Genomic DNA, 26812 nt, shown 5'->3' with positions numbered 1-26812 from the left:
AATATTATTTATTCTGATTATTTTAATTTTATTTTGACAGACTTGAGTGCAGTCTTAATTGATACAATAACGACGTGTGATGGCGGACAAAAAAGTACCAGATATCATAAGTAAAAGCATACATGTTCAATTTATATTCAAATTACATGAAATCTTTTATTTGCTGTAGAAGTAGAATTTTCACATGTAACAAAAGTCTAAAGACTTTGGCAATGATAAGCTATGCTTCTTTCTAACTATTTGATAATGAAATATTTCCTACACGTAAAAATAAAACTTTTACAAGATAATCAAATGAGATATTACAATGATGACTTGTGTATGGCTTTCATTTAGAACGACGATTGTAAACAGGCACTAGCATATATATTAATAGAGAAAAATACCTAAGAAGTACGATGCTTAATCCCAGAAGCCTTACTCTGTCTTTTTTTTAAAAGAAATAAATAAATAGAATATATTTCATTTTAATTATTGTATTTAAATTGCACATGATAATTATTTAACAATCACTAGAAATAACATATTTTAAACTTGTTTATGCTAGGTGCAAAAATGCTGAGAAATCATTTTAATTGCATGCATACGGGTATGTTATTATACGAAGAGAAAGAGAAAAAATGGCTTGTTTGGCAAAAGACAACATGTAAGTTTGATATTGCTTTGTCTCTTATATATAACAATTTCTTAATAACAGTATAAGATAACAGGGACTGTAATTGTTGTTAATAGATAATCAGCATCCATAATCTCATACAGAAATACAAAGTTTTAAACGTTTAATCATACTTTTACAGTTTCAACATAGCCCTCCTTAGGTATACCTTTCTAGGTGGATGACCAAAGTCCATTTCCATTTCTACTCTTGTAGCCTCGGCCCGTAAAATTCCTTTTGCAGTCTAAAAAAAAGAGGTAAAAGTCACAGGGTGAAAAGTCTTTAGAAGATTTATGTTTAACGGCTCATTTGTATACGTTGTCCTACAGAAAATACAGGCCTTTCATATCAAACGAAGCATGCACTTTATTGAAGTGTTTTCAAGTTTTCACACGACATCTCTATAATACTTGGAAGTGACGAAACCACCTCTAGTAACAGGAAATATGCAACAGTTTCAGAGGTATTGAGCAAAAAACGTACACAAAATTCTTGACACTTGTCAATCGCTTGGAAATTTATGGATGATAAACATTTTTCGTGGCCAAATCTTATTGTAACACTTGCAAACTGGCGTAAAATAGTGAACCAGTGTTCATGACCAATCAAATTATTAAAAAATCGGTGTGCCATATCGAAATAGAGAAAAACAGACTTCCTCAATATACCTCAACACGGCGGCAAAATTGAAAATGCTGCAGGCTCGGTTTAATTTAGTCTGTCCATGTTCACCACCGGCATAAGCAGAATGCAACATATAACATGAACTGTTGAATTTTGAAACATTCGCAGGTGTTCATATGGCGGTTATCATAGAACTTTCAATGTGATCATGAAAACACATGCAACATATCCTAAGGGTGATTAAACAGTATTAAGGAGTGGATTACCGGAACCACCCTACCAGAAATACACCAAATGGGAAATAACTTAAAGTACCAAAAACATGAACTCAACAATAATGTCGTGCTGAACGATTTTCAAGGATCGAAAACAATCATATATCATCTTTAATTAAATGTACGCGGAGAAATTTTACAGCCGATAAAATAGGCAACATTTTCAGTAATATTTGAGCGCTTTTAATTCGCTCCCTGTTTTGGTCAGATGTTTGCTGATAGGATACAAACTGGCAGTTATTTTCTTAACTTTCAAGTGATTCTTCAGAATGGTATGAGCCGGCCCTTTTGATATTCATATGATATGAGGTGAACATCTGGCATCTTAATTGACTTTATGAATGTAAAGTAAAGTGTAGTAAAGTGTAGAGCAGTGAAAAATGTGGTCCCAACAAACTATTATTTTGACGAAAATTGGATTACTATAGTTTAATAATAATTTTCATAACAGTAAAACGTGTTTTTAACAGAAAATAGTTTAGGCATATTTGGAAGTAGTTATTTTATAGAATAGTGGAGAGATTAATTGTTAAACTTTTAAACCCATTGCATACCGGTATGTAGTGTATAAAATTGGGTAGTGTACATGTATACTAGATGTTAACAGGTGTAAAACAAACTGACCATGACATAACTGGATTCTTTTATTAAATGTTACAACAAGCTGTGCTTTTAAATAATGACTTGTTATTGTTAACACACTTGACAATGGGTGTAGACTTATTGGTGTATCGTGCACGCATTGGACTGTTTATAGCATCATGCAAAGCAAAGGAAAATTTGGTCGTTAAAAGAGCCACACTTAAGAAGTCTTGCTATGAATGTATACATGTTACTTCTGTTAACTTCTTTATATGTAATCCGTTATGGACATGCTTTCATAATCCAAAAATATGCTGAACCATATACACCTGTGTATAGTGGTCATTCATTCCATAATAACTAGCATTACCATGATATGTCAATTACTATGTCAGAAGAGCAGTTTATCGCATATTCACAAAGACCCAGGACCATCAGAGTATACCCAATTTATTCTACAAGCTATAACAGAAATGAAACATGACATAGACCAAGCCAGAAATGAAATTTGTTAAGTTAAAACTGAAGTGATAGGCATTAAAGTTGAACTACAAAATATGGAAGAAGAAATTAAATCTGTGAGATGTTGATGATATTTACGTGCAACAAACTGTTTGTGATGACAAATTGCAGAAACTACAGAAAGACTTTGACTGTCTAAAGGGAAATTTTGAAGTTTTGAATAATGATATGGTTTGTTCAGCAACTCGGGATGAAAATGATTGTGACCAGTTAAATAACATAGAGAGACAATTGAATATTGTTGAAAAGGAGAGACTTAGAGGGTCATTGAAAGTATTTGGTTTAGCAGAAATAGAAACAAATCTAGAAATCTAAAATCACTCGTCAGGAGCAGGTGTAAGGTTTAGCTGTTTCTGAGGGAATAAATGCAGATACTTTGTGGAAGCTCATCGAGTTGGAAAGTCCATTGATAATCAGCCTAGACTTGTGATTGTAAAATTAAAAATCTTGGATGTATGCTCTTTCAATATAGAGGAGTTCTTCGATCACGTGGTATACGAATTTCAAATATCATTTCATACCTATATCGTCAGCAACTGAAGGATCTGAACAACAGGGGATTAAATGGATACGTTCAAGGTGGTAAACGTGTATCATTTCCAAAAAAAAAAACATGGTCAAGAAGGAATAAATTCACGAGTAGTCAGGCATGGTGCACAGCCTAATCGATCGATTGATACCAGTAATATATATGAGACTATGGAGTCGACATCCTGTATTGATATGCTTGACCTGAGGAATAACCCAACTCAACTAAACAATGAATAGGGATGTGGCCAAAGACCCTGCAAATCAAGATCGTTAAAATTTATTACGTTGAATAATGAAGGCCTTCGTGATAAACTACAATTAAACGCGTTGATTAATCTCTTTAAATGTTATGATTTTATCAGTCTACAAGAAACTTGGATCACTAATTCTAATGATATTACGAGTTTTTATGCCACCACAGCATCTGCGATGCGGTGGCATATAGCGATTCACCTGTTGAAAATTTCTGTTCCTACACTATTATTTAGTGTTGTATTAATGCGGTAGCATAGCATTTTCTCAAATGCAATCTTGTTTCACTCTTAAAATGTTTTAGTTGTAATGCAAAATTTAGAGGGTGGTGTTACAGTATTAGTGTATAATGAAGTTAATCAGTTTGTAACAAGAATTTGCCATGACTTTTTATTTGGTATTGTATTAGTTATTGATAAATCATTATTGAACCTTGAAAAAGACCTACTGTATATATCTGTATATTTTCCTCCTGATGGTTCTTAATATAATGACATCGTTAAATTGAAAGCCTTTGAATGTCTAGAAAATTTTCTTATTGAAAATAATCTGAATAACTTTGAATTGATATTAAATGGAGATTTGAACTCACGGACTGGAAATGAAAATGGTTTTCTTGAAAGTACAAGGAATATACTAGCACTTTCAGAATTAAATGATATTTTAAACGATTTCCTAGACATACAGTGATATTCATCAGATAAAGTTGTACGAGGGATGTTCGAAATGTATTGCTTATTTCTATCTTAAGACTTCAAATTTCAAGTTAGCTCAAAAGTGTTCATTTCATGTCCTCGAAGTACTCCCCGTGGCTAGAAATGCAAAGTTTCAGCCGGTGTATGCACTTCTTGAAGGCGTCACGGTACGCTGATTTTGGCACAGTAATAAGGTACTGATGAATGGCAGATCCAAGTGCCTTTCGGGACTTGTATTTCCGCCAAGCAAGGAAGGACTTCAATTTCGGGAACAAAATAAATCACACGAGGCAAGGTCTGGAGAATACGGGGGGGGGGGGGGATAAGGCAAAACAGTTACTTTTTCTTTATTTTTCAAAAACGCCGAAACTATTGAGCGTGTGAGCGGGACATTGTCGTGTAGAAGACGGATATGCTTAAAACCAGTGTCAGGGCGTCGTTTCTTATAATACTTTTTATACGCCCGTTTGAAAAACGGGACGTATTATGGGATGGTCAAGGTCACACATAGAGGTCAAAGTTTAGATAAAAATATGAAGAGGTGTATAGGGACGATTTAATCATCATTTATTGAGGGATTGTAACACAAATGGTCATTATCATGACTACGGCTGTGACACATGTACTTTAGGTCAATATATGCAAGGTCAAGGTCACTAAAGATGGTGAAATATCCAGATTTTGTCTGGAGCATATCTCCTACATGTATGGAAGAATTTTTATAATACTTCATGTACTTTATGGAAATGTTCACCCCCATGATATGTATTGCTCCATGCATGATCCAGGTCTCCAGGTCAAAGGTCAAGGTCACACTTAGAGCTCATTGAAAAACGCTTGTCCGGAGCAAAACTTCTACATTCATAGGGGGATTTCAATATTACTTGGCACAAATGTTCACCATTGTGAGGCTGAGTGTCCCACGCAAAATTCAGATCCCTGCGACCAAAGTCAAGGTTACACATAGAGGTCAAAGTTCAGATAAAAATTTGAAGATGTGTATAGGGACCATTTAGTCATCATTTATTGATGGATTGTAGCACAAATGGTAACTATCATGACCACATGTGTGACACATTTAATTTAGGTTAATATTTGCAAGGTCAAGGTCACTGGAGATGATTAAATATCCAGATGTTGTCCTGAGCATATTTTCTACATGCATGGAGGAATTTTAATGTTATTTATAGAATTGTTCACCACCATGAGACGTAGTGCCCTGCACATGAACAAAGTCTCTAGGTCAAAGGTGAAGGTCACAGTTAGAGCTCATAGAAAAACGCTTGTCTGTAGGAAAACTTCTACATGTATAGAGGGATTTCAATATAATTTGGCACAAATGTTCATCATTGTGAGGCTGAGTGCCGTGCATAAAATTCAGGTCCCTGCGACTAAGGTCAAGGTCACACATCCTGTGCATATCTTCCCTACTGATTTGTTTTAAGGTTCATTTAACAACACAGTGCCAAGAGTAAAAAAACTTGCTTGCTAGATAACACTTATCCATAATGCCCCCATCTCCATCTAAAGCTTTCGTAAACGGGCGTATTTTGTGACTATGGCACCCTTGTTCAGTTTCTTAAGTACTATGTCTTTGTAGCACTTCCCAGTGATACTTTTGCCCCTTTTCACCGGCACTTTTATTGCGACTCCTTTACAAGAGAAAAAATTGCATACAAAACTTTCTTTGCACTCAAAGACCGTTTGGCAATTATTGGGCGTTTGTTGTTTTTAGTGGCCCAGATTTTGTTGCTAACTTTTCTGACGGGCTCAAAGTAATGGACCCAAGTTTCATCACCAGTGACGACATTGGCAAACTGTTTTTTTGTGTCATATTTTGGAAACATTTGAAGCAGCTTTTTGGCCACCGTTTTGGCCACCCTAACCCGTTGCCTTTTTTGCTCACCGGTCAACATATATTGCGCCCATCTAGCAGAAATCTTTCTGACTTTCAAAGACTTCTTCAAAAAATAAAGTGAACCGTTGATAGTGTTATGCCTACCTTTCGTGCAATATCACGAACTGTAAATTTGGCATCTCCTTCAATGATATCCTTTATTTTGGAAACGATTTAGTTACGAGATGCAGATTTTGGCCTACCTGATTGTGGTGCATTTTTGATGCACTCTACACCAGAATCAAATTTCTTTTTCCATCGCCAAACTGTGACATAAAACACACAAGAAGGCCCATAAGCAATAGAGAGTTCAGTCATCAACTGCTTCAAAGAGCAACCCAGTTTTGATCGAGCTTTGATGTAAGCCAGTATTTCAACTTTTTTGTCGACGCTTCTACCAACCATTTTTACTACAGTGGTTAATGACTGCATGTATTTAAATGGCAAATTGTATGTCTTACACTTAGTCTAACATGTACATTTATACACCGTTGTGTAGGTATTGAATTACCCTATACAGGTATGTATTGGTTTTTATCGTGTCCCACGTGGATCACGAGATAGAGGACAATAAGCAATTCTTTTCGAACAGTCCTCGTAAATGGGTTTGGAAGACAATTATTAAACTTTTGTGAAATTTATGCGTGTTTTATTTTAAATGGACGTTTTGGAAAGGATGATGGTATTGTATACTTTACATTTATGAATCAAAATGGGTGCAGGGTTATTGATATCTTTATAGCTACGAAATCTGTATTGAAATTTGTGACAAATATTGAAATATTATCCTCTGAAGTTAGTTTTCATGTACATATTGATCTATAATTGTGTACTACATTTGATCAAAGAGTTAATACTTTAAATTAATAATTCATCATTCTATAATTTGAGTAATGATAATTGTGTTATTTATATTGAGTCTTTAACTGCGGGAATCTTGGTGACGTTCTAAATAAGATAGATAACAGTTCCATACCTATTGAGAATGTTTTTTTTTGAAATTGAGTTCTCTAATTTGCATTGCTCAAAGCATTATAAAAAGCAAAAAACTGCAAGTTGTGGTTCTAATTCTCAACCTTGGTTTGACAAACAATGTAGGCAAGCGAAACATAGTTGAAGGTTTGCATTAAAATATTTTAGAACTTTTCGTAATTATCATTATTTAAATGAACATTTGAGACTTAAGAATGAATACAAAACCTTATGCACAAGAAAGCAAGCTGAATATGATATTAGAATTGGAATTGCTTATAAATTAGAAAATGTTGTAAACAAGGGGAGGAATCACGCCGTTCGTTACCCAAACAAACAAGATGGCGGATGCGGCCATAAAGTAGGGTTTTCCCTTTTTCTCTGAAATTCGTGATGTTCTTGTGTAAAGGTACATATAACAACCTTCTACACAATTTTCCTGGCACACAGAAATTTATTTCATGAAGTTTCGTTCCGTACTTCTTCTGAAATGCGCGTCACCAGATTCGAAGCGAGAGAATTTTCCACCGGTTTGATCGTGATAACGTACGGCTTCTTCTCTAAAATTCACTGTTTCGTTTACATATATGTATATTAACTGAAATCACTGACATTAAAAAGTTGTAATATGTCGGCATCTAAGCATTCATGCCCATTCTGGCTAGAATAACCGCTGAAAATATTTATATCGGGGCATTTTCTGGAAATGATAACGTATGGCGCACAAAATAACAATGATAACGTACGGCGCATTTTTGTCTGCTTAATTGATTTTCTATATAAGAGAAAAGGTATGTTACCAGTTACCAGACATAAGAGGATGTGTAGAACCAAATAAAGAAACTGAATATTATTTAGTGTTTGCATAATATCTGTCATGTGTTTTTGTATCGGATAGAAATATCCTAAGCGAGGGCTCTTTCGCAATGGGCTGTAACGATGCTTGCTAACTTAAGCCCTTGTGCAGGTGCCAGTGCGATGGATATTAAAATCGATAGGTAATCACGAGTGATATGTTTTCTTGCATATCATAGTCGAATATAGAGCAACTTTTCCACCTTTGGTGATCTTAAAGTTTCGTCAAAAGTGAAACTTGATCGCAAATTTCAAATATCTATGTATATGTTAGTGCTCATCCGTACTGTTCTTTAGAAATTATGGATTTTGACGGGTGCGATAGCGACAGAAGGATGTTTTAATTTCTGTAGAGAACAGCTACGGATGAATACTAACATACTAAGTGTCAAGCTTTTTTGGCACTTTATTACGTCACTATGCTGTTCTATGAATTATTATGAAAATGAGAAATCAACTATGAACGGAATTCAATAAAGTTAATGTCTTTTGTTTTTCCATGAAAATTAACGCACAGATTTTTTAAAGCAATACAGCGCTTTCATTGGGAGAGAAATAAATTTGGACACTACATAAACTTTTATTTTTCATAGTGCTTAATAGAACCGTATTCGTATAAAGAAAAGTATAGTGACGAAAGAAAGTAAATATTGATGAAGCCAAATAAAGCTTGACACTAAGTATGTTAGTATTCATCCGTAGCTGTTCTACGGAAATAAGAAACATTCTCCGGCCACTATCGCTCAAGTCAAAGTTTTCTAAATTCTGTAGAACAACACAGATGAACACTAACTGATTACTACGCTACTATGATAATAGTGTTTACGAAGTACAATGTATATATGTTACTAACATATACTTCGTAAACACTATTATCATAGTAGCGTAGTAATTTTTACAGCTGTTCTTTCATAAAGATAATGACGTCATCTGAGCGCATTCATGAGCGGTCTAGCTTTAATGATTTCAGACGGGTTCTCGGACATGGATAAAACATCGAAATCCAAATCCGATTTGAAATTTTATCATGGTCGGTAAAATGTTTACCGCAAATTTCAATGACACTCTTTTATTGCTGATACTTGCAATACTATTTTGTAAGAGATTGATTGTTATGGTTGGGGCGTTTGCGAGAAAAACGCCAAAATATGATAGGCAAATTTATGAATTGGGATCAAATCAATTATAATAAAAAACTGTACGGATATGTCGTGCAAAAAATGTGACGTCATAGTGGCACAACGTCACGCTATATAGAAAACGTTTCGTCAAAAAAACTGGAAATTTCTTATTTAATAAATTTATTGAACTTTTTCGCAAAACATTATTTTCTAACTAATTCAATAATGAGCGACCAGATTGTATAAACACAGGCTTATCTCATCTGGGTGTAAGCTAGTCGCAATCACTTATCGTTTTGTTTATGTTTGACGTGGTTCAAATATTAAGATTTTCTTATCAGTAATTTGTTAAAGTAATTTTGGAAAAGAAAATATATCAAGTCTTCCGTACCATTTTAACATTTTTGCTCTGGTGAATGCATTTCTTCTTTTTAATAAGGGGATAAGACCATAATTATCGCACAACACTGGCGAAATTTAATGTGAAGACAACAATACACAAATGTTTCCTGAAAGTGGAGGCTTTTCTTTCCATTCTGCTTTTTATACAAAAATATTCTCAAACTGTAAACGTGTGTTTTACTTGGTACATTTACAACGAATATCTATTATGCCACCAGCTAGAAAGATATTGATACCCGATGGTGCAGCATTGTTCAATAATTTATTTCTGAAATGACAAACTTTTTTTCAAAAATCTATCATTTCCTACATACAAATAATTTATTATCAGCTGACTGGACAAATAGAAATGCACAAAGTAGAAAAATGCGCCGTACGTTATCATTGATATTTTATGCGCCATACGTTATCATTTCCTGAAAATGCCCCGATATTAATATTTACACCATTTAATCTAGCAAAAATGGGCATAAATAATTATTTGACAACATATTACAACTTTTTAAAGTCAGTGGTTTCAGTTAATATACATATATGTAAAAGAAACAGCGAATTTGAGTAAAGAAGCCGTACGTTACCACGATCAAACCGGTGGAGAATTCTCTCGCTTCGAATCTGGTGACGCGCATTTCAGAAGAAGTACGGGATGAAACACCATGAAATAAATTTCTGTGTGCCAGGAAAATTGTGTAGAAGGTTGTTATATGTACCTTTATACAAGAACATCATGAATTTCAGAGAAAAAAGGGAAAAACCTTCTTTTTGGCCGCATCCGCCATCTTGTTTGTTTGGGTAACGAACGGCGTGATTCCTCCCCGTGTGTAAATAACCCTTAGTTTTTTTTTTGGAAAGAAATACATAAACTTTCAAAAATGACTAAAGTACCCCAAATATTTCCCTAGATACTTTGCATATACATTTTAGTAAATTGCTTGAAAATGACTGTAAAATACATGTGTGTGATGGTCTTTTGCATGACACTTGCACTGAGTCAAACTCAAATTTAGATGATATAAATGACATACTTTTTGATGACCCAATTTCTGAAAAAATGTTTTAAATCAATAAAATCTTTGAACACTTATAAAGCTAGTGTAGATTTGATTCCTAAACTGGTGGAGATTTGATTCCTAAACATATTGTATATGGTTCTCATGTTTTAATACTACTGCTTGTCAAACTGTTCAATAGATTAATTTTATTTGGTGAATTTCCATGTGAATGGGCAGAATCTATTATTATACCACTTCATAAGAAAGGTAATATAAATGAACCTAACAACTATAGAGGCATTGCATTATTAGATACAATTAGCAAGATATACATATCAATTTTAACAAAACGAGTTACTTTCTATTTCAATGCATATGAAAATTCTCAGATTCTGAGAATGTCAAGCTGGTTTTAGAGCCGGCTATTCAACATTGGATAATGCATTTGTGTTACATTCTATTGTAAATAAATATTTGAATGCAAAAGGCAAACCTATATATGTTGCATTTATTGACTTTCAGGAAGCATTTGATTCTGTAGACCGAAATATGTTGTTTGAAATTTTGAGAAATGATGGAATCAACGGTAATTTATATAAAGCTATTGCATCAATTTATGCTGAGGTACATGTTAAAGCCAAAGTAAGAACACAAGCTGGTTTTACAAATAATTTCGACTGAACTATTGGTTTACGTCAAGGATGTAATTTGAGTCCAATTTTATTTTCTTGCTTTATTAATGAACTTTATTCTTTGTTTTCTAGAAATAATATTAAAGGGATACAATTATTCCAAAATTATATAGAATTTTTTATGCTTCTGTTTGCTGATTATATTGAATTAATGTTTGGTACTATTTCTGGGTTGCAAAAACAGTTGAATATATTATGTACTTTATGTAATACTTACAAATTAAATGTAAATATTGATAAAACAAAAATATTGGTCTTTGGGTGATCGAATAGCATCAAATGAGAAATTGTTTGATGATAATCATTCACTTGAAATTGTCAATGGTTTTACATATGTTAGAGTATATTTCACTGGCCGTTTGTCTTTATACAAGATGTATGAAAATATGACTATTAACTTCAAGTATTAAGGGTAAAGGGTGCTGGTACAGCTGCTTAACTAATTAATACGATGAATGTTCCATACAAAACTTTTTTTTAAAGATTTTTGATACTAAAGTTTGTTCAATTTTATTCCATGGTGCAATGTTATGAGGTCTAAAAAATTCAAGTTGTATTGAAAACCTACATATTTATGCTTGTTTTCAGAAGTATATACTAATGCTTGTAATGATGCAATCCTTGGTGACACAGGAAGATTGCCTTTGAATATGTTTGCTGCGAACCTTTGCATTAAATTTTGGTTACGTTTATTACGTTTGTCTCATAACACATATATATGTTTATACTATGATATGCAATGTTATTTTGAATTGATCATAAAGATTGGGCATCACTTGTAAGACAAAACTTATATGAAAATGGATTTGGTTATTTATGGAAAAACCAGTATGTAGATGATGACCAATTGTTTTTAAGAATTTATGTTCAGCGACTTTTAGATCAATATAAACAGTTTTGGTATGCGAAATGTTGTGAAAACAAAAAGTTATTTCACTATGTAAACTATAAAACTGATTATAAAACAGAACAGTATATATTAAACATTGATATTTTGAAATTTAGAAAATGTTCAGTTTTGTTTTGAAGCTCTAGTCATACCTTGATGACTGAGCAGGGTAGATATGTTGGTATCTGTAGAGAATATCGAACATGTTTGTGTTAGTTACATATATGTATATCGTGGATGAGTTTGATTTTGTAATGACTTGACTTTTGTACACAGATATTCGCATTCAGAATTTACCTGCCAAGTATTTTGAAGTTCCAACTTGGCAGTCTTTTTACTGGTTAATGTCATGTTCTGATATAAACACTTTCCGAAACTCAGCAATATATGTTTATCATGCTTTCAAAAAAAGAAACGTGCATCTATCTGTGTATATTTACTTTTATTTGCAATTATTTACAGTGCTCGAATGTGATTGTATGTTAAATGTTGTTATACCTTACCGTGTAAAATGTCACAAATTAGTATGATGATTGCAATGTATTTTTGTAAATGTTCACTGCTCTACACTCTACATTGATATTTTGAACGGTATTCTGTTTGTGTATGGGCCGGTGGCCGTAAATATAACAATAACAGAAACTATTTACATACGGGCTTGAATGCCGCCTTTCTTGTTGATCTTGTTTATCATGTTTTTCTTTAATTGACACTTGCCCCTTTTTATGTATGCATATAACCTGAAAAAACTTTATAAGATACTTCATTGCCGCCATAAATATTACAAATGTCATACATGTAATAAGTATTTATAGCTGCTTTTCTGGTTTTGCTCGAGCATTTATGTAACCATTTTGAGTGAGCGTTTACCATACATACCTTATATGAAGATACCCGTGTAAGGTATTTTTAAATGTGAATGGAATTCTTAATCGGTTGACTACGCACATTCTGTTTGAATCATTTAAAAGCAGATGCTTTAAAGCATAGCATTCTTTATGCAAACATAATTATCACGAGCAAAATTAGAAAATAACAATTTGCATTTACATATTGATCCACTCTCGTACCTTGAAATTCTACAGGATAATTATCAAATACATAATATTGCAGTTATCTGACATTTCATTTCAGATAACTTATCTTTTATTGTTGTAACAACAAAGCTTGTGACTTTGGTGACACAATCAAGGTTATACTAAACTACTAAAGATGAAGTGACAACAAGTATTGCTTTTCTTTCACGAAAACAAGACATACATCTGAGGAACACAAAGGGGCGACGCCTTAAAATATGAAATACGTTCGTTTTGAAGATAACAAAAAAATGCAAAGGGCTCGGGCAATATTTCTAGGTTAACCCATGAGCATCACGCTAATCTCTATAGTTTCTCAGCATGTGATTTACTTGAAACTGTTTACTAGACGTTTTAGCCGACTTTATTTCTGATTTCCTATATACACTGATATTGTTTATGATTTCTTGTCAGCAGAATGATATTTAAGACTCCTAGTATCACTAAAGACTAATGGTTGTCCGACTTATTCACTACTTATTCTTTTACAGGGGTTTTGAAATATTTCGTCATCTCGAAAGGAGCTAAAGAGGACTGCGTATGGAGCATTTCCTGCTTTAAGGAATGTGATTCAATTAAACAAGACTGGTCAATATCAATGCAAGAAGTAAAGAGGTATATGCTGTTAATAGCTGATGATTTAAAAGGAACTTTAATCAGCACATGGATTTATTTAAATATTATGCAACAATGTACACACGTAATAAGTAAAATACTGAAATTCATGAAAAGGATATTACTTGAAAGTAGTGGCAACAAACAGAAACCAAACAGTTGCAGACTCGTGTTCAATTTTTTATGAAACAGTTTTAAAACCTGCCTAATTATTTAGTATTACTCTGTTTACTAGCATGTGTTTTATTGCAACAGATGCTCAATCTCGGGCCAATGGCAATATTAAACACTCTACTTTTTTGCCAAGTTTGCTCCATACATCTTTGAGAGTCTTTTTAAGACCGTGCATTGTATGAATTTACGTTTTAGTATACCTAATTTACCAAAGTCCATAGGAGCTGCATCTGGGCTTTTTGGCATCCATTATTCTGCCAAAGTTACGTAATTCACTTTGTGCGTTTGTTGTAAAAGTTAATGGTCATTTTAGCAGTATGACTGAAGGCCGAGTTTTGTTTGAATACAATATTATTCTCTTTTCAAGAAAAAGTCGCGGAACGCCCGCTTGAACCACAGGTCATATTACAGTTTCGCCCATGGCGGGCGGTGGGGCTAATGGGCGTGTTTGTATGAGGTGGTGTTATTCTGTCTTATTGTGCCAAAACATCACGCTTTCTTGTCTAAAACTTTTGTTACCCTGTCTAAAAATATACTTAATATTTGAAATACAAGTGTTGACTTGCCAATAAATTATGTGTGTTTGCGTAAACGCTATTTTGTTATGTCAAACAGTATTGTAGACTTGTCGAAAGATGGTATTGATATGTTTAAACACTACCTTATTTCCTCAGATCACCATGCTGTTTTGTACAAACTTAATGTTAACCTATCTAAACGTTAACACTGTCTTATTATGTGAAATAATGGTGGTATCTTTACAAATTATGGTTATGAACTGTTGAATCGCTATTTAAGTATGCCAAACTGTCACGCTACTATGTCCAAATGCAAATTAACTTGTCTAGACTCGTCTAATTATGTCCAATAGTCATATCATCTTGTCGAAACGTGGTGATGACTTGTATAAAATTATGATCTTTTTGTCAAAGTGCCATTTTATTTTGTCAAGGTTCGACGTTAAAGGGACTCCACTGAGGATTTTTGACATGATGGGTATGAAATTATTTTTTTCCAGATAAACATGATAAATGTACTATTTAATGTAGGTTTAGACCTCTTATCATTGTGCAAAATGTGAGATCATTCGCACACTTCGTTTTTCCAGAGTAGTTTTCAAATTGTAAAAAATGACTCAAAATGAAAAGCGTTTAAACGATTTTTACTCCAATTCAACTAAGAAAAGCATGTATTATATATATATATATATAAAGTATATTTCTTAACTATATTCGCATATTTTTTCTGTTTAAAGTGCCGCAGCTCATGTGTGTAAGAAATATTTGGCTTTTAAACCACAGTGGAGTCCCTTTATTTAGACTAAACATCGTCCTTTTATGGCGAAGTGTCATTGTTTTCCTTTTCACATGTAGTGTTTTCTTGTTTAAACACAATATCATTATGTTATACAGTGGTGTTGACATGCCAATTTATTACATTTACTTGTCTAAATACCGTTAATTTGAATAAATAGCGTCCGATTATGTCAGATAATCGTGTTATCCTGTCCAGATGTGATGTTGTCTATCACGTGACCAGAGCGTCACGTGGCAGATAAAGCAAAAAAATATAACGGGACTGTTAAACAAAATCAGACAGCGCTTTCTCAAAACAGAATTGAATTTGAACAAAATAATACAATTATTAGACATCATAAGACGGTGTTAGTATTTTTACAAGAAAACATGAAATTTTGACAATATAGCACTTCTGTTTCACATTATCAAAGTTGATACAACATTTCGACAAGATACCGCAATCTTTTGACTTTTTAAGACTGAAGTTAAACAAGTCAAAACCGCTTTTTGACAAAATAACATAAAGTTTATCATAATAAAGCATGATTTTGTCCAGTCAACACCCCATTTCAGTATGATAATGTGAATATTTGATATACTTAGACAATTCAGTAGTATACATTGGCAAATTAACACTTCTATTTCACCCAATTAGACATGTTAAGGCTTTTTCATCGTATTTTGACAAAATAACGTAGCAGTTTGATAAAATAAAGTAGTGTTTTGACAGGTCAGCACCAAATTTCGATAAGAGAATACTACTGTTTCAAATGATCAGACAGACAGTCTTTTCACAAAACAGCTCCACAATTTGACCTAATAGCACGACTAGTTGACACAATATGACACATTTCAGACAAGCCAAAACGACATTTTGACATTATCACACTACTGTTTGAAATAATTAAACAATGTTAAGACAGGCCCACATCACATTTTGAAGAGATAAGACTGCTGTAACGCATAATAAGGCAATGTTTAGACAAGTCGACAAAATACTATGGAAACACCACATGACAATAATAAGACGCTTTCTAAGCAAGAGAAAAAAGAAATGAAACAGCATGAGGCAGCTATCATCATTGTAAGGCGGGTCGCGTGCAAAATCAATATGACTTGCACAAAAATAAAGTTACTGAAAAATAAACTTTATTACAATATAATGGTTTCTTGGTAATGGTAAATCTTTTTTTTTGGCGTTATTATTTCCAATTTTATTTCATATAGATACACTACACGAAAACTGGATACAACGCCTCATTTATGACTTAGACATCACTTTAATACAAAAATAAAACAAAATGGTGAATATTTGAATATCTTTCCTACAAATGGCCATTTGAACAGTCATTAGTTTGTAAATTAGTTTGTCAATTTCGGAGTGTAATTTGTTTGCTTTAAGCTTATGTAGCGAAAATGATACTTAATATGATGCAGAGTAAAAGATCGATCGTTTTACATTCAACAACATTTTTCTACTTGGGTGGTTCAAGTATTACTTACTTGATTGATAGAGAATAACATGCTACTGTCTTTTGATATCAATTTTATCAGGCGAGGCTGATATGGGCTAGAAAGGGCGAGGCTTTGATGAACATTGATGATGTCATTTGCAATATAAATGATGACGTCACTTCATTTAGTTGGTACTAAAACTATTCGCTATCTAATTCATTCGTAATTGAAATCGAAATAACAAATAAATAAATATCACATCTTGATTCAAGACTTGTAAGGATATTAGATTACATTGTAGAATTCACATGCTGATGAAAATGAGAATATAAGCAATTGAAGTCCGTTAAAATGGGCGGGGCTTATTTTTGATATCAGGTTACTGACCTGATATCAAAAATAATTATCAGGCAAGTGTTATCGGGCAGTCACCATAGCAGTTGCATGATAAAATACTATATAATTACCTTTTGGATATGTGACCTGAATTTTAAATTGATCTTTTGTGTGCTTATATGTGATATGCGCCCTACAAAACCTCTTATCCCCTTTCAAAATTCCATTTTGTTTAGTTCCCCTTTTTTTTCTCGTTTGGGGCACTCGCATGTTTTTTCATGGGGACCACACACCGCTTTTAATGGAATGCCACTATCATGTCACATTAAAGGTTCCGTGATCACCGCCGTATGAACACATCTGCGGATGTTACTAAATTCAAAATTTTACCAATACATGTTTCAATGCTGAATACCGCTTAAGCCGTGTTCGGGGCTTAAAAGTAGCTTGCACTTTCCAGTGCTGTCCATGAACAGACTATTTCAAACCGAGTCTGCATTATTTTAAATTTTGTCGTTTTGGACCTTCTTTGGACGATTCTTTTTCTCTATTTTATGATATATATTTTTTACTTAGATTGCTTTACTGTTTTTTTTTCAGCATTCATGAATATGACATAGCAAGTGAAAATAACTTCATGGGGATAAGAATTATATTTAATGATCACGAAAGACTGGATATAATATTGAAATGTGATACTGAAAAGAATAGGAAGGTACGGTCTAGATTTTATTTGTTTATTTTTAGATGTCATAGACACTTTAAAAGCGTTCGCTTAGTTAATTTTACAGACTTATCTTAGATAATTTTACTCTATAAATGCTTAAATATTTGTATTGGTAAGTGTTTGATAATAAGGCGGGGAATCTTGCAAACCTAAATGATACGGGCTGCCAAATTTATTCAAACTTAAGTAATTTTTTACTCTTGGTGTTCAGGATACTGTAACAGTTATTATATAAAAATCACCGCTTCATTTACTGACACCAATGCTACAACTTTATTAAGAGTTGGGCAAACCTGTAATATGAACATACAGAAAACACATCTTCTTTGTCAAATCATATGGTACAAGCTTTCTGTTTTATTTCAACAGACCACATGTTATGTACACTTTATGATACTTTTTTTATTTTTTGTGTTTCTGTGAATATATCTGTGAAACATCGCTGATACATTTTTAGACTGTTTAAAGTAATTGAAGAACATTGTATACCTTATTGGTTTGTATTATAAATGGCACAACGGATGAAAGATATTGTAATTTAACCCAAACATTATCATTCAAGATCAACTTAGTGTTGTACCAGTCGAGTTAAATTTCACTTTTTTTATTGACAATATGTCATGTTTTACAGCGGCACTAACTATACAACCAAACCATAACATATTCAAACATTTGATATGGATTCCAGATAAGATACTGAATTAAATTTGTACCATTAGATTTAAAATTGACTTGTTCAATGTATAAAGTCATGCGTTACAACCGCATAAACTGTGTACATATGGCAGATCTTCTTACAAAGCCTTTGGACATTAATCTTGCCTTTAAAAAAGTCTGATTAGCACCAATCGCCAAATAATTCTAGTCTTGCAATCTTTTTATCTTTTAACAGAAATAAAACATCTAGACGGACAAATTCAATTCTTTGAATTAGGCTAGGCGGTATTGTTTTATTAGTGTTTTAACTGCCCTTCAACATTTATTATTTATTTTTCCCAAATAAGTTTTATATCAGGATAATTGTTAATGCATTTCATTAGATATGTCAATTGTTCCTTGTAACGATTGTAAAATGTATAAGATACTACAAAATGGTATCGAAATTATCACAATCATATTAAAGCTTTTAATTTTGCTGTAACATAAATAATTGGCTTTTATCATTTGAAGACATGGATGTCGATGTTATCACAAGCGTATGCAGAAAGTCAGCCGTTATCTGCGTAAGTACTGATTTACCTTGATATAGACTTGTTAAAGTTAATTTATTTCTTATTGCTATTATATATTTATACACCATTTATATATACGGGGGATATGGCGATGCTCCAGCTTTACTGGCGGAGGAAGACCTCAGGTTCCCTTCCGTGCATTATTTCAGGCACGAACGGGCACCTGAGTAGAACCACCGATGTTCCGTAAGCTAGATTAACTTCAAAAAGTATCCCCGTACATGCTATCAATGTTGTTATATTTTCATCCTGAAAGGGATTGTTAAAAAACATGTATTAGTTCTCGTAATTTTTGTGTACCACACTTGTGTATTATGCCAGAAAAATAATCAAATACTGGTTATCGCGGAAAAAGGAATATATTGTTAAGTTGAAACCCATCAGATCTTCGTAACCGCTTGAACAGATACCCTAGACATAAACCGATAGTCGATGTAAGATTATTTTAATATTTTATCTATATGTTATAAGAAAACATATTGTATCTAATAAGCGAAACTGCATGGTAGATTTTATGTCTTTTTCTCTTTTTGTTTAGGAATAAGAAAATTACATTTGTAAGGCATTGTAAAACTACTGAAAAACAATACTCCTGATCGTTTGATGTTTTTTCCTTACACATTTGTGTTACTTTACACCTTTTGAACATCTGCGGTAATTGTTCTTAATTGACTGCCAGGAAAAGACCACATATGTGACATAAAACAAAACAACAGATAAACAAAGAAACAACCCTTGTTTAAACATCATTGATTGTTTTAATTAATAAACAAAATATGTTTATATCCTTATACAGTGACAGTGGTTTTGGAAGCGGCGGCTCTGTCATAGGAAGTAAGTAGCATACCATATCATAAATGCATGAAATGATTGCCCTATTGAGTCCATTTTACATTCATAGCTATTTACGTAAATCGTATCAAAATAATAATTTCGGAATTCTAAAATGTCTAGATGACAAAAATTTGGAAAAAAACTTAAAGCCTTTGGTGCCAATGAAATTAAAGTTCAAAGTAAAAATTATAGAATTAATTTGGTGCATTCATGAAAGAGAATGGAACGCACAGTATATCTCATTCCCCCTCGCACCGGGTCTAGCATTATCCAATCGTCAGCAAAATAAAAGTATTGAAATCAATGATCCTGAAGGACCAGAAAAAAAAATCAAAAGCCGTTCTTTTACTTATAATATACGTGATACGTACAGTGAAAACAATCCATAAGCATCATAAAATGTAAAGTATTGCTATTTAATTCTGAGAAGGATTTTAATGGTCAGCATGAAATTAAAATTCATTCCTATTAAGAAATAGATTTATACATTTATTAAAAAACAAACAAATAATATTTTGACATGATATAGATAGTGTCAAATAGATACGAACAATACTGAAAATGAATTCAAATTCTTATTTAGAAAACAGAAATGAATCAGATGGAAAACCTACAACGGAGTCAGATGGAAATCTCTATTCTTATGGTAACAGACTATAAAAAAAATCTTTAATAGTTTTCAAGACATTGCACTTAAATGCAGCTAAAAGAATAAGATAATATGAGAGTATAACATCTACCCATTTATTGTAAAACGATATTTATGTAGGGTCAAACGGTATCTCGGACGTTGGTTACTGTATTTTTGTAACAAACGAAGAGAAACATAATATTCATATCCACTTATGTTTCCCTTAGTTAATGCAACAATATTGGAACTTGTAGTAGAAAAATAATCTTAGTCTGCTTAATCTGCTAAACTCCATTTTCCTCTGGGTTAGATTTTTTATAATATTCAAAATATTTAAGAATTGTGCATAACAAACTGCATCGAAAAAAAGAATCACAATCTCAAACAAGAATACATATTTTGTTTTATCGGTTTCAGCTGAACATGTATTTCCGGCAGAAGAAAAGGATGCCAATCTAAACACTCGTGAAACTTCCGGCTTATATGAGTCATTTTCTCAAATACCTGCAACCAATGGTAAATTAATATTAATTTAAAAGTTTCTTATATTTTACACGTAATAGTATCCTTTATTTTATAGTTTCCGGAACCTTCTAACGCTTGGGGGTAAAACCCAAGTGTTTTCTTTAAAAAATCTGTCAAAAATAAGACAACATTGATAGGAAGCCAAAAACGCATGAATGACATGATAAAGTGATATAAAAATAGTATAAATCTGTACTATTCTATAATCAAAGTCTGAATCAAGTGCTTTTTTTAAATATTGTTACAATTTATTTAAATGACAGGTAGATTAACGCACTCTTTTACGTCATGTGTATTCAAACGCATTTATGTACGTAAGTTATTAAAGGCAAAAAAGGCAATTTATTACGTTTTGTTCAAATTAAATTCAAAGAAACTTGCATGAAATTCAATGTGCTTTTTGATTAATTGTACCGCTCATATCTGCATAAAGCTGTATTTTCACTGACCTTAGTGCTCGTGAGAAAACTTTAGATCATCAAGAGGGCGATACAAACCATCTGAATAGCAATGTATATTTATTTTATTATTTCAAATGCTAAATATCTCTGTATATTTTTTTGTTTATATCGTTACAACAATCATCCATTCCACAAATATCAGAATCAAGCAATGCCTATCAGCATCGTTCCCTGGTTTGTAACATGTAATTATTCACAGTATATTATAGGTGTTTCTGGTGAATATACAAGAGAAACTGATGAAACAAACGTAAAACAAGTTTTGTCGTCACCTGTTCAAGAAACTAAATGTAAGACAATTAATTCTCGCTTGGTTTCTATTATATGTATACTTCCCCGTATTTCAATCAAGTTGTATCGTTGTGACCGTTTTAGTTATGCATTTATGCTTATGTACTTATTATAAGTCTTTTTAAAGTCAATTCATAGTGATTTTGATAACACATAGGTAGCTGCTGGAACCTTACATCACATTTGACGATCCTATTTTGTTGGTTTAAACAAACAAATACGATACACCTCAATGTGCTTAAAAATAATATACGTTTAACAAAAGGAAAAATGTTCATTTTCAAATTGTCTAATAATGAAATAGCTGATAAAGCACTGGTTAAATTGGCAATCTTACCCGGTACAGATAGAACATCTCTTACAAACATAAGCGTTTTTAGAAGATGTGATTGGCTTATAAAAGTCCTTTAATTCTGATCAACATGAAAAGTTTGAACTTTGTTATGCGAATGTTAACTTTGGCGGCACACTTTCCTCAATTTATTTTTTCAAAGAAATGTCTATTTTTCACTTCAATACACCTTTTATACATGACATAAATAAATTCAAAGAAATGTCTATCAAATGTATAAAAAATGAAAAGAAAACAAAATTTTGCATCGACTGAAGAAAAGGACTTTCAAACAAAAAAGGAGAAATGAACGTGAAATGGTTTTGTTTTATTATCGGTCTGCATGCAAGAAAACAGAAGATGTTCAACCTCAATGGGTATTTGTTTCTTAAATTGTGTTATAACATATTACAAACTATAAACGTATTTCAAAGCAAATCTACTAAATATTCCGTATTTGACATTTTTTTCCATCTATTAAGGCTCTCCCAATGTTTCGACAAGACGTTCTAATATTGGTCAAACGGAAGATGTAACATTGCCAAAATCGTACCGTTTACCTGTCTCAAGACCATTAACAAGAGGTACGCATTCTGGACAGATACACAAAATTGAGAATAATCTTTCAGAAGAAACCAAGGAGTGCGAAGAATTTTTATCTGTAAGGGGAGACGACAGTTTATCAGCAGTTGAGAGAGTTGATGGTTGCTCAGATATATCTGATTCAGTTGAACAAGAAACATGCAGTTTTGATTCGAAATCAAAATATATAGGAAAAACTGACAGGGACGGAAAGTCAGACTGTTTTATAACAAAAGAAAACACATTAAAATCTTTAGAGGTGCAGAGAAATCCTGCATATGACAAGGACTCAAGAAAGCATAAATTCGAGCCTGATCAACAGAAATATTCTCAGTCAAGTATTTTAACAGAATTTGACAAAGACGAGCGGAAACCACCTGACGATGATGATGTAAATAGTTCTCAACCATGTATGCCTGATTCACATCTTGCAATATATACAGGCCCTACAGAATCAGACAGTTCACCACGCAATTTGTCAGAGCCTGATACAGACAAACAAAAGTCAAATGATGTCGAAAGAAATAATATTTATGCAAATGTAGCATGTTCCAAAGACATAGAACAAGATGATTTCCCTTTCGATGGTAATGAAAGGAAAAATGAAAGTGATGAGCGTACCAACTGTAACATACATAATACTCCTAGTGCAAATAGCTTCAGCAGTACGGAAAGTGAAACTCCAGATGAGGATGCAATCTACGAAAATACGAAAGCAAGTCAAATGTTAAAGATCTTTTGTTTATGTCAAATTTAAAAAGAAAATACACTGTATATTATCATGTCAGATCTTTTACTTTTAAATCCCAAATGACAAAATACACTTTGAATACTAGTATGTTTGCATTATTCATTAGCGAGTAAACTTCTGGTTTGTTTGTTTCATTATACGCCTTTTACCATCAGTATTTCAGTCATATAGGCGGGTAGTTTCCTATCCATCGTTCCTGGAGAGTTACACCAGTACTAGACTACCTTCCTCCGCGCTAAACTACCAAAGCATCTCCCGGGGATCGAACCCACGCCAGAGAGGTAATTGGATTAGAAGTCATCGACTCTAACCCCTCGACCACGGAGGCTGTAAAACTTCTTTACTATGTATCTTGATAAAAATGTTAAATATAAAACAAATATTTCTGTAGGCAAACAATTAAAAATGCATATTTAATTTACAGTTCTTTCAAAAACAGGACCATTATTGCGAGGGAAAGGAAAGCGATAAAAGGTAAGTTCGTCAAAAGTATATAGGGTAAAAGACACAGGGTATCGGCAGATGATTGAAGAACCAATGCTTCGTGTAAGAGTAAGACGGCAAGTTTGCATGTTTTCTACAGCTCGGGGTTACTTTTAAGGCGGCACGACTTGATCTTGTTTATCATATTTGAGCGTGCATGAAGTTAGCTCCCGGTGTCCTGACTAAAGCCGAGGGGAGTGGCCCTACAAAGTAGGCTCTGAGTCGACGAAGATGGTGTGCTAGGGTGCGTGAGCCCCTAGCACGGTTAGACAGCTTGAACGGCAGGCCTCAGGTTACTCTACATTTAGGTTTTCATTGACCGCCTTAAAGTGACCTACTTTTGGGTCAAAATAAATATCTGTGGCTAATACTTCGTGGAAATGCATGTAGGTAAAATATCACCACTTTGTGCTTCACAATTAACTCTTTACGGGCATGACTTGTGACATGTCCTGGGTCCGTACTCGACAGCCTTAGCATTTAGTGCCTGAAAAGGTGGATGGACCCTCATTAAGCATTAACTACACCTACGCACATACATACCTACAGTTACAATATTGACAGATTGAGCATATTGTAAAGTAAATTCAAAATAAACATTAGTAATAAGACTCATTATTTCACTCGTATGAATTTAACATCTTGAAATTAGATGTTTTGATAAATGAACAATTCCCTTAAGAATTGGGAGTATAGATATATATGTTTATTCACTGTTGTGTGTTTTTTTTCATTTCCTAGAAGGTTAGATTCTGTTTATTATATATAGGAACGTTTTCCAATTATTTCAGAAATCTTAAAGAAAGACCAGCCGGAACATTTATGACTTATGATACAGGAACTGATCTGGTAAGTTATTATCACTATCTCATATGTTACTTTGTTTTGCTTTTTGTCTGGTTCCTGTATAAAACCGGCCGGAAAATTGTTTTTTTTAATTGTTCCAAGTATATAGACTTTCACTGCAGAAATAATTATAGGTTTTAATTGAAAACATACAAATTTAATGTAACTTTATTTATCGGATTCGTTGATTTGTAAAGGTGTTTGGTTTACAAAAACATTTTGCTTTAATAATATAGGCATTATGAGTTGAAAGCTAAATGCTTTTTGTTGCCATGTTTTAGTTAACATGATCATATAGTACTTGTATGCATGGACTCTATTTCAATATTAAATGTTCAATCTTTTTTTTGTAGAAACTGTGTGTCTCCACAGATATTGGCATCAAGAAATTCCGCATATATCAGCAGGTAAGTCTGGTTAAATATTGATGCATAACAGTTATTACAACTTTATAACCTTAAGTATAATTTGATGAAAATTTGGCATTTAAATTGCTTCATATAATGAAATATGTGACTTTGAAACAATTCTTGTCGTCTCTATTTCAGGGAGGAAATGTTTCGGTGTTTAAAGATTTTTCCGATCGGGTACACATTTTTCCTAATTTGGATCATTTTTTTAACTTTTATCATCTCAACAATCTGCCATTTCACAATTTTGAAGTGAAACTAGAAAGGGGATTCAATACCAAGTAAAGGTCTGAATGTATAGTAAAATGAGACTACAACAAGTCTACATGGTAGTGTCTGACAAAAAGACGAAATATGTTAAAAAAAGATTTGTGAAACTGTAAAGTTGTCCAAAACACTTCTAAATGTATTTAAAAGGAGATATACATGCACGAGTTATGTTCAAAAAGTTCATGGATTACTGTTCACATCTTATTTGAGTACACAATTTTACAAGAGATACATTATGGAACATGCCCGATATACAGTGAAATTACAAATAACAAAGTAATAACAGGCTAATAAAACAACAACAGATGTTCATCAGATGACATCGCAAAATAAATATATAAAAAGTTGTTACAAACGTCATTACTTTTAAAAGTACTCAGTTTTGAAGAATTAGTAAATTATAGTATTTATTTTAAAATGCCATTGTAATAAGTATGTACAGTTAAGAAAAATATTTTATCAACAGACAATTATTCACTTCGGTAAATCTACCGAACCGATGGTAGCATTTATTATCAACGAATAGAACAGATTTTAAATCCAATTATTGGCCTTTACAGACATATAATCACACGGTAATAATATTAATTATAATCATTGAACACAATTAACAAAATACTTTGTAACAATAAGAAACAAAGGCATATTAAATGACAAAAGTGACTAAGAAAGATAATGTAAATACTAGTAAGCTTAATGGTTCACTATATAAGTCGAAACAGATGTTTCATCTTTTAGAAATCCGTGTCTAGATGAAAAACATTCATGGACAAAGTTTGCTACAACACATTCACACTAAACATCATATACACAAACCGTTCTGACATTTTTTGAGTTTTAAAGTTTGATACCTTTTCAGATATATGAGTAATTAAGAGTTCTATCAACATCGTAAAAATTACATCTCAACATAGTGTTTTTCTGTTTCAATATCTTGTAATAGACAACATTTGCAAATTCTATCAAAGACAAATATTTTTCGAAATCTTCCCGTCTATGAGCAATGAGTCGAAAAGAAATGATTCAAGAACAAAATCTTTAATAACATCCAAATAAGGTTCATACATCTCAATTTTGCTCCATGCTCTTTGTTACATCTATCTAATCGTTCTGCCCATTTGGTTTTAAACTGACTTAACAATTTTCGATTAATTCTTACAATAATGCTGATGCTTGGTTGCAAACAAAATTCATATTTACTACTAAGCTATTTTGCTGTTTGCATGCAAGGAAAATTTTTCTTGAAATACACAGTATATCAGCGAATTTAATATTAAAGCATACTAAAGTATTTTGTGACTGCGTAATAATATTTTCATATAATGGATATCTTCCAGTTTCACCAAGAATAACATTATTTGCAAATTTTTTGTGAACTCCAAAAACATATTTTAAGGCTTTCAAATTAAATTTTGTCACAATACAAGTTTTTAAATGAGTTTTCAATAACATAATCATCTTTTTAGCAATATACATGCATATTAAAGTATGATCAAAACTTATGATAAACGTGCAAATAGAGCTTACT

General features: G+C 32.7%; 1 protein-coding gene across 1 annotated transcript; it reads left to right on the top strand.

The window, feature by feature from the left end:
- Positions 1–545: 545 nt before the first annotated feature.
- On the top strand, positions 546–26812 carry LOC132755563 (uncharacterized). Its single transcript, XM_060746450.1, has 13 exons — positions 546–646; positions 13524–13647; positions 17511–17625; positions 18808–18860; positions 19666–19703; positions 20287–20349; positions 20752–20850; positions 21530–21610; positions 22425–23239; positions 23700–23749; positions 24550–24607; positions 24958–25011; positions 25153–26812. The coding sequence occupies exons 1-13, from the start codon at positions 556–558 to the stop codon at positions 25297–25299; spliced, it is 1788 nt and encodes a 595-aa protein (XP_060602433.1). The 5' UTR covers positions 546–555; the 3' UTR covers positions 25300–26812.

The sequence above is a fragment of the Ruditapes philippinarum genome, unplaced genomic scaffold (assembly GCF_026571515.1).
Source record: "Ruditapes philippinarum isolate M1 unplaced genomic scaffold, ASM2657151v2 ctg2146_1_1_1_1, whole genome shotgun sequence".
In the NCBI taxonomy this organism is placed as follows: domain Eukaryota; kingdom Metazoa; phylum Mollusca; class Bivalvia; order Venerida; family Veneridae; genus Ruditapes; species Ruditapes philippinarum.
The sequence above is the reverse complement of the archived record's forward strand: the minus strand, read 5'-3'. Positions and strand labels throughout refer to the sequence as shown.

Excerpts from the sequence above, each read along its gene's own strand:
- LOC132755563 (XM_060746450.1), top strand. The coding sequence starts at position 556 with ATGCTGAGAAATCATTTTAATTGCATGCATACGGGTATGTTATTATAC. Across the intron at positions 21,611-22,424 it reads ACCTGTTCAAGAAACTAAAT|GCTCTCCCAATGTTTCGACA; the intron begins GTAAGACAATTA and ends CCATCTATTAAG. Across the intron at positions 24,608-24,957 it reads ATGATACAGGAACTGATCTG|AAACTGTGTGTCTCCACAGA; the intron begins GTAAGTTATTAT and ends TTTTTTTTGTAG.